The 9,884-nt window shown below is 46.1% G+C and overlaps 1 protein-coding gene across 1 annotated transcript in view; it reads right to left on the reverse strand.

Moving 5' to 3' along the window:
• The window catches only part of vps8 (VPS8 subunit of CORVET complex), a 961,193-nt gene that overhangs the window by 869,532 nt on the left and 81,777 nt on the right, over positions 1-9,884 (reverse strand). The window contains exons 13-14 of the mRNA XM_070876055.1: positions 6,763-6,799; positions 6,094-6,308 (exon numbers count right to left, since the gene is read on the reverse strand). Of these exons, the coding sequence (XP_070732156.1) occupies positions 6,094-6,308; positions 6,763-6,799 (252 nt within the window). The remainder of the gene's footprint in view (positions 1-6,093; positions 6,309-6,762; positions 6,800-9,884) is intronic.

Raw genomic sequence — 9,884 nt, forward strand, 5'->3', positions numbered from 1 at the left:
TTCCCCCCCCCCTCCCCTCCACGGGAACGAAGCGACTGTTTAATTCCCCCCCCTCCCCCCCTCCACGGGAACGAAGCGACTGTTTAATTCACCCCCCCCCCCCCCCTCCGCGGGAACGAAGCGACTGTTTAATTCCCCCCCCCCCCTCCACGGGAACGAAGCGACTGTTTAATTCACCCCCCCCCCCCCTCCGCGGGAACGAAGCGACTGTTTAATCCCCCCCCCCCCCCCCCTCCGCGGGAACGAAGCGACTGTTTAATCCCCCCCCCCCCCTCCACGGGAACGAAGCGACTGTTTAATTCTCTCCCCTCCCCCCCACGGGAACGAAGCGACTGTTTAATTCTCCCCCCCCCCCCCCCTCCGCGGGAACGAAGCGACTGTTTAATTCCCCCCCCCTCCCCTCCGCGGGAACGAAGCGACTGTTTAATTCCCCCCCCCTCCCCTCCGCGGGAACGAAGCGACTGTTTAATTCCCCCCCCCCCTCCACGGGAACGAAGCGACTGTTTAATTCCCCCCCCCTCCCCTCCGCGGGAACGAAGCGACTGTTTAATTCCCCCCTCCCCTCCACGGGAACGAAGCGACTGTTTAATTCCCCCCCCCTCCCCTCCGCGGGAACGAAGCGACTGTTTAATTCCCCCCCCCCCTCCACGGGAACGAAGCGACTGTTTAATTCCCCCCCCCCTCCCCTCCACGGGAACGAAGCGACTGTTTAATTCACCCCCCTCCCCCCCCCCCACGGGAACGAAGCGACTGTTTAATTCACCCCCCTCCCCCCCTCCACGGGAACGAAGCGACTGTTTAATTCCCCCCCCCCTCCCCTCCGCGGGAACGAAGCGACTGTTTAATTCTCTCCCCTCCCCCCTACGGGAACGAAGCGACTGTTTAATCCCCCCCCCCCCTCCACGGGAACGAAGCGACTGTTTAATTCTCTCCCCTCCCCCCTACGGGAACGAAGCGGCTGTTCCCTTCTCCTCACCCCCCCCCCCCCCCGGCGGGAACGAACGGCTTTCTTCTCCGCACCCCCCCCCCCCGCGGGAACGAACGCCTGCAGAATTCTCCCTGCCTGAAGCACTTTCACACAGGTAGGAAGATGGTTTATTTAATCTTTTCTTTGCTTATAAATGTTTATTCAGGTTGGATTTATTTGTATAATATTTGTAGAAGTATAAATAAGGATTTATTGTAGAATTTAATGAGTTCCCTTCCCCCCCTCCCCCCCCACCTCGTTCTGGACGCCTAATTTGTAACCTGTGCCTGATTTTTTAATGTGTAGAACAGGTTTTTTCAGTTCTACAAAAATCTTCACTTGCTCCATTCTACTTTAGTTTGGAGTATGTTTTCACTGTGGAAACTTTCAAATCAGGCGTCAGTGGCCGGACACGCTCCCTTTTGAAGAAAAAATTCTGTTCCACCTGACAAGAACTGCAGAAAAAAAAATGTGGAGAATTACGATTTCTAAGATAGTCCGTTCTCCACCAATTGCTCCTAAAAATCAGGTGCAAATCATGTGGAAACTTGGGCCCATAGTTGTATTTGGTCGAACATTAAATTGAATGCAAATAAAATAAATGATGGCAAACTTGATATGCACACCCTGGAACTACGTTTAAAACCATTTTGCTTTAAGTGGGAAAGCATCACTTTATACTCACACTGATCATCTAAAATTAGCAGTGCCAAAAATGTTGCCTCCATGTGGTTACATAAAAAATACATAGCCCATTATTTGTTTCAATGTACTTCCCCTGCTCCCATTGAGGTCTGTTTGTATTACATTCATTTAACAGAGCACCAGCTCCCCCACTTCCACATTAGATTTTAGACACCGTCAACCTTCATAAAACAGGAAAAAAAAATCTTAAAAACTAGCTTTCAAGAAAGACTATTAACACATGCAAACCAGTCTCCAGTTTGCTTTCAATCAATATCCCAATGCATGCTTGGAGTGCTGACTGTTTAAATGAATAGATTTGTGTCACATACTTTTGCTGAAGGGAGTATGAGTGCCACAGTCCCTTGGTGCAGAATCAGCAGAAAATATTCATCTAAATCTCCTTACAGTGCTTTACAATTAAGACACAGCTCTTGCCACAAGAATGCTGAATTCATGGATGGAATAGAATGGTGAAGGGAAAGAGGCACTTCGACATTATTCCAATGATTTTGGTGTCTGGTGTGTGGATCTCACATACATAAAAACACTGACAAATGTAACCTCTCTCTAATGTGTCTGCCGATCTTCCGTTGGTACAGGTTCTCCCGAGATATGGGAAATGGTCCATGTTGTCCAGGGCCGCGCAGTGGATCTTGATGACTGGGGGGGACAGTGCTGTGCAGCGAGGACAGACTGGTGGAGGATCTTTGTCTTACTGATGTTTAGCGTAAGGCCTGTGCTTTCGTACACCTCAATAAATACACTGACTATGTCCTGGAGTTCAGCCTCTGTACGTGCGCAGACGCAGGCGTCGTCCGCGTACTGTAGCTCGAAGACAGAGGTTGGGGTAGTCTTGGACCTGGCCTGGAGACAGAGAAGGTTGAACAGGTTCCCACTGGTTCTGTAGTTTAGTTCCACTCCAGTGGGGAGCTTGTCGATTGTGGGGTGGAGCATGGCAGCGAGGAAGATTGAGAAGAGGGTTGGGACGATGACGCAGCCCTGCTTGACCCCGGTCCAGACATGGATTGGTTCGGTGATGGATCCGTTGACAAGGATCACGGCCTGCATGTCAGCATGGAGCAGGCAGAGGATGGTGACGTACTTTTGGGAGCATCCGAAACTGAGGAGGACACTCCGTAGACCCTTGCGGTTGACAGTGTCAAAGGCCTTTGTGAGGTCAAAGGCGGCCATGCATTCCCTACATTTTTTCTGCAGCTGTCGCGCTGCAAAAATCATGTCTGTTGTGCCCCGTAGGGTACGAAATCCACATTGCGACTCTGGGAGGAGCTCCTCGGCCACAGGAAGATGATGGTTGAGGAGGACTCTCTAGTGTCGACTTTCCCAGTGGCTGATAGCAGGGAGATTCCTCTAGTTGCCACAGTCGGACTGGTCACCTTTTTTAAAGATGGTCACAATCACTGCATCTCTGAGATCTACAGGCATGCTCTCCTCGCTCCAGATGAGAGAGACGTGGACCACTTTCCATATCTCGGGAGCCTCCTATCAACAAGAGCAGGCATTGACGACGAGATCCAACACCGCCTCCAGTGCGCCAGTGCAGCCTTCAGCCACCTGAGGAAAAGTGTGTTTGAAGACCAGGCCCTCAAAACTGCCACCAAGCTCATGGTCTACAGGGCTGTAGTAATACCCGCCCTTCTGTATGGCTCAGAAACATGGACCATGTACAATAGATACCTCAAGTCGCTGGAGAAATACCACCAACGATATCTCCGCAAGATCCGACAAATCCCCTGGGAGGACAGACGCACCAACGTTAGCGTCCTCGACCAGGCCAACATCCCCAACATTGAAGCACTGACCACACTTGATCAGCTCCGCTGGGCAGGCCACATAGTTCGCATGCCAGACACGAGACTCCCAAAGCAAGCACTCTACTCGGAACTCCTTCATGGCAAACGATCCAAAGGTGGGCAACGGAAACGTTACAAGGACACCCTCAAAGCCTCCCTGGTAAAGTGTAACATCCCCACTGACACCTGGGAGTTCCTGGCCAAAGGCTGCCCTAAGTGGAGGAAGTGCATCCGGGAGAGTGCCGAGTACCTTGAGTCTCGTCGCCGAGAGCATGCAGAAATCAAGTACAGGCAGCGGAAAGAGCGCGCGGCAAACCAGTACCACCCATCCCTTCCCTCAATGACTATCTGTCCCACCTGTGACAGAGACTGTGGTTCTCGTATTGGACTGCTCAGCCACCGAAGAACTCATGTTAAGAGTTCAAGCAAGTCTTCCTCGATTCCAAGGGACTGCCTATGATGATGGGTACAGGTACTACAATCATCCCGCATTAGATCGCTAAACGTGCTGAGTCAGTTCAGTGTCTGTGGGCTTGTGTTGTGATATTAAACTGCATCAGGATATGAGCAAATATGATGTACAAGTATTTGTTCTCAGACTTGTGCTGATTTTTGTTTTTTAAATTAATGAAGAATTTTTTCCTCTCCCTCTGTTCTCCTAGGTTCATATGAATTCGGGGGAGTAGGCCAGAGGACAATTCAGAAAATGGAGGTCAGCTTAGTGTTGCTCTCCCATGACAAAAATAAAATAGAGCACCATTTAAAAAACATTTTATTACAATTCAGGCTATTAAAAAAATTCCAAAAGGTAGACACAGTCTTCAGTGATCCAGAACCTCTTGGTATGCAGGTTTTGCACAGATGACAACACTGACAAATGTACACTCACCGGCCTCCAAATTACCAAATGGTCACTGAGACCCACTTTTTTTTATGCGTTCATTGAAACTACAGCTTTTCCCTATGCTGTAAGTGGACTACCATATCACGGGACTAACAATTTCCCCTTATTTATGGTGCAACCAACACACCAGAGACTATATGAAATGCCCATCTGTAATGCCCTGAAAGGCAGTATATACCACAATGTCAAGCCATTAATTGTAGACAAAGTAATTGTAAGATAATTACACACATAGATGATGAAAAGACACAGCAAGAAACTAGTAAGACCATACTTGACTTAAGCAATAATTTTCTTTTTTTTTTTAAATCAGCCAAGGATTCTTGGGGATCTTTTCAGTAGCTTTCAACAGAGTCTCTGATGGAGATTGCATGGAAGGTTGACAGTGTACAGAATCACCTTCCCCCTCCCCCCAATTAGCACTTATCATGGCTACAGTAGTGTAAAACCGCAATTTCCAGGCCGGGCTTCCTCACATTGCTCCCTTGAATGGCCCCAGCCTGCTGATGGTCTTGCAGGCCGGGACTGCGCCGATTTCCACACCGGGCCTCCGCCATTGCTCCATCGAATGGCCCCGGCCTGCTGATGGTCTTGCAAGCCGGGACCGCGCAATATGTGTGCGCATTAGGTCCATGCAGCAGAGCTGGTCTCCAGTCGTCTTGGTTAATCCTTGCCACTGGACCAAGACCTAACTCTGTCAAGCCCATGTGGTGGTTGGTGTGCAACGGCCACCCCACGTTAAAAAAATCCATGCACAGTCATCTTCCACCCTTCATCATGTAGTTCGGGACCTGAAATATTAGGTTCTTCATTGAAACACCTGTGAACTTATCCCTTTTTGGCATGGAAGCAAATCATCCTCACTTTGATGGACTGCCTATGATAATGATGAGTGTAAAGCAGAGAACTTGAAACCATTCCCATGTCTGACTGGTGTGAGCTGCAATCTACAAATAAAAATATCTTCAAAAGGGTCAAATAACTTGACCACCCAGAACCAGGCTTCTGCATCCTGGTTAATCTACAGATCAAAGTGCAAACACAGCTTCCATTTTAATTATTTCAAAAATATACTTATCCTGTGTGTGAAATATTATTTTTTTTTTTTTAAAACATCTAAAATCTTCCCTGTTTGATGTAGAATGAAAACTACTTATGTCACAGATTTCACACAAAGTTAAGGCTCCCACCTATTCCCATGTATCCAGGAAAATACCATTTAAAAATTTGATTTGCATTGGGACAACTCCCCCTATTGCCAGTCCAAGTCCATTCCCTTAGCAAATACAAGCATTCCAGCCCTGTACATGATCACAAAGGATGGTATTCAAATGTGAACAAAAACGAGCTGAGATATATTTTTCACAGTACAAGCATATGCTTTAAACATAGAAACGTGCAAGATTATTTTCTAAGATGGGTCATGAATTAGAAGCATAAGTGAATAACTAAAACAGCATTTACACCCTGTGAACATAAAACCACCTTGTAAAAGTGCAGCACATTAGCCAATGAGCAATATTGATAATCACAACACTGCTCTATCCTAACTAGAGAAAGAAGCATCCTGTCAAGGTACATGAAAAGGTACAAAACACAATCCAGATGATTTAGTACAACGGATCCATCTAAACTCACCATCACAAACTACAAAACGAGGGGGGAAAAAAAAACAATTCAACTCAGATAGCAGATTGAGGACAATTGGACTTTTGAGCTCTTACCAAAGCCTGGCTAACATTCCCACCAGTGGCTAGGGATTTGAAGTGGCTGCTGTTGTAAACCAGCTGAACTTCTGCAATGTCGACAATCTCCAGCTCTTCTTGACTATGACGGTCCACCACATGTAGTTTCTCTGCACTGTCCAGTAGAGCCAGTGTCCGAGAATTGATCCACTGTGGGTAGAAAAAGGGAAAGTTAATGATGAATTCTCCCTTTTCTGTTCAACTAAAATGTGAAGAGTATCCAAACAGCACATTGAGGGTCTGCACTTTCAGCAATTTTCCACTTGCTAAAATAGTTAAGGAACCATGAGAAAATGTATTATTTGAATTGATTACCTGATTAGGAGATCGGAGACAGAGATGAGGAATTGGAGGGCGAGTCGGAGATCGGAGGGAGGTCAGAGGGAGAGTCGGTGGGCGATTCAGAGATCAGAGGGTCGGGGAGTGATCGAAGGAGGGTCAGAGATCGGGAGGGCAGAGATAGGGGAATCGGGGAGGGGGGGGGGAGGAGGGGAAGAGGGGAATCGGGGGGGGGAGGAGGGGAAGAGGGGAAAAAAGAGGGGAATCGGGGGGGGCGGGGGGGATTGGGAGGTGTTTACAGGTTAGCTTGTTGGATCTGGAGAATACACTCCTGCTTCTCCTGGCCCAAAAGCAGAACTGTAAAGGCACTCACCTGATGGATCCAACCCTTCTCACCTCCTTTCACCTGCCAGATTTTTCAAACCCCGGGAAACCCAGCAAACATGGGTTAAAAATAGAAATCTTGTCAAAATGAAGGCATGTAGCCTCCTTAAAAAATTTTAATGACCAAGCTGCCACCTGAGCGCGGATTAGTTGCCCGCCCCTCGTCCCGCCTCCGTTAAAACTGGAAGTGGACCGGTTTGAGGTGGGTTGGGTTGCAATTTCAGATTTGTAACATGTTAACTTCCCACCCGACCCAAACCCACCCATTTTGGGAGGTTAAAATTATCCTCTTTGTCTTACAATGCACACCTGGTAAACGCTGATATTTCACTCAGATTTGATTAATGTTTACTGCATAGGTAGACAAATCTGACTTAGGCTGTGTGCCCACCATAGCAAACATAGAAAATAGGTGCAGCAGGCCATTCTGCCCTTCGAGCCTGCACCGCCATTCAATATGATCATGGCTGATCATTCAACCTCAGTACCCTACCACAGCCTTCTCTCCATACTCCCTCCTGATCCCTTTAGCCGTAAGGGCCGCATCTAACTCCCTTTTGAATATGTCCAACGAACTGGACACAACAACTTTCTGTGGCACAGAATTCCACAGGTTCACAACTCTCTGGTCCTATATGGCTTACTCCTTATCCTTAGACTGTGTCCCCTGGTTCTGGACATTAAAAGAATAGGACAAGTGTGCATGTGAAATTTGTCTGGTGCATTTCAGACAGGACTTGTATAAATGGCACACACAATGCCCAACGACAGTTAAATAAATAATTACTAGCCACTAACCAATGCTGCCAATAATTGTAATCCAAAAAGATTACTCAGGATAGTGATCATTGGGGCTGGTAACAAAATGCCTGCAAGAAATACATCACATCAAACTGCATTCTAATGGCCTATTCAAGGGCCAAAAGGAAAAACCAGGAGGGGGAGGGAAAAAAAAAAATCAAGGAAGTTAATGCTCATCTCAAATTCAACATAAAAATCCACCAGTTTCACCAGAAGCAATAGCACCTTCAGGAGTAGAAGACAAAAACTGGAGACAACATTTTGATTAAAAAAAATACAAGATTTACTAAAAGTATACCTTTTATATAAAAGCAATAGTGAAAAATAAGCCCAATCATACATTATTTTAGGATGGCCCAAACAGCAGCAGACATCGGTACAGATAACCACTGCTGCACAGGTGCATTGGAACACCTTGCTTCTCTACCCACTCTGGGTGTAACAGGACTCATCAGCATGAGCCTCATACCCAACAATTAGGTCAGGTAACATTGCAGAAATCACAGGAATGGGAATTCTGATTTTGGGGGGGGCGGGGGGAGCTTGACTGACAACAAACCCATCTAAATATAGGGGCTAATTCAGCACTGTTTTTAAGCGCTCTGGCTGCCATGCTTGTATTAAATTGGTCTGTACTATTTTAACACCGTCATTAACCCATTTATTTTAAATGAGACTCTATCAAATTGATTTAAAAATGTAATCTATTTTAATGTGTCTCATTGTGAATTGACAATTCCAGCAATACGCTCTTGCTTTTCTGTTTAGTTTTCTCCAGGTGTTGCCGATTCCAGGCACAGATCCAAGTCCAGAAGTTAAATGCATTAAATTGATATTTATAGTCATATTTCTCGTAACAATTTTTGCATCGGTCATGCATAATCGAGTCTCTCATCATGACCATGGAGTTAGCCATCTATATCACAACCATCCAATCGGTCAATTTTCCTTTTGCTTATTAGTTGAGTGCTTAGGTCTCTATTTACCTCCTTTCTAACTCACTATTTCCTACCTCTGCTACTCACTAATCATATTACATAAAACCACATTCCAGGAATCAAAGAAATCTGCAAGATACAGCTGCTTTGATTGTCCCTCACTCACCCATTTTATGCCCCTAAAAATAAAAATCACATTAAAAAAAGTTGTATAGTTTATCGAAAACTTGACTCCAGTATCTCTCTGCTCCCCACCAACAGCATGATGCAATTTTCCAGGCTTCTAAACATTTTGGATGTGGGTACAATCTTCCCAGAAAACGGGCAAAATCATTAGCACACTGTGGCTGCACTATGTACAGCGTGCACCGCAGTAATTCATCAGCACCTCCCTCCCCGTCACCTCTACCACCAAGGTGGACATGAGCAGCAATGTCATGCGAACAGAGACGCTTCCAAGTTCTTCTCCAAATCAAACACGATTCTGGTTTGGACATATATCGCATACATTCATCGCCAATGGGTCTCTGCCATTGAATTACCGACCCTTCGCCATTGTGGAAGCACCAACATCGCACGAACTGCAGCGGTTCAAGGAGAAGGCTCACGACATTCTTCTCAGGGCAACTGAAGATGGGAAATCAATGCCACCTGGCCAGCATCACCCACATCCGCAGAACAAAAAAAAGTGCATCATCATTCTTCTTCAGCGTACCCAGGACAACAATTCCCATGAAACACCTCGGGTATCTTTAGCAGTGAAATTTTCAGGAGATTGCACCTGGCCCTCTCACCTCAACCACGTCCACTGGAATTTGCTGGCATCATTAGTAGAGAAACATGCAAGTGTTATTTCCCTCCCCACCACTGAATGACTTGATCATTTCTTGAATGTTTTCTTTGATATTTGGACATTTAAAAGCAACGGCAACTCTAAGCATTGAACCAGCTGGTTCCAATTTGCACCATTGTAATCACTTGCCAGTTGTGTTTAGTCTCCTGATGGAGACTACCAATAAAGTCACCAAAGGAAAGCTTACGAGAAAGCACCAAAACATGCAAGGGCAAATTTGACAAACACTCTGCTGCAATGTCCTGGTTTATAAGATGAGGAGAAATGTCAGCAGAAACTTTAAAGAAAGTCAAATACACTAACATCTCAAAGCACCTTATCCAATTTAATTTTGCTGAAAAATAATTAAATAAAATGCAACCTGACCAGCCTTATAAGATAAATACCTCCACTCATGAGGCAGACTACAACTTATTGTAGGCAATTTTCTGATCAGACCAGAACTGGGTTAATTGTGGCCAGCAGACATTCAGATTTGAAAGGCCGTACGTGACCTCACTACATAAAACTGGCAG

The sequence above is a fragment of the Pristiophorus japonicus genome, chromosome 3 (genome assembly GCF_044704955.1).
Source record: "Pristiophorus japonicus isolate sPriJap1 chromosome 3, sPriJap1.hap1, whole genome shotgun sequence".
Classification (NCBI taxonomy): domain Eukaryota; kingdom Metazoa; phylum Chordata; class Chondrichthyes; family Pristiophoridae; genus Pristiophorus; species Pristiophorus japonicus.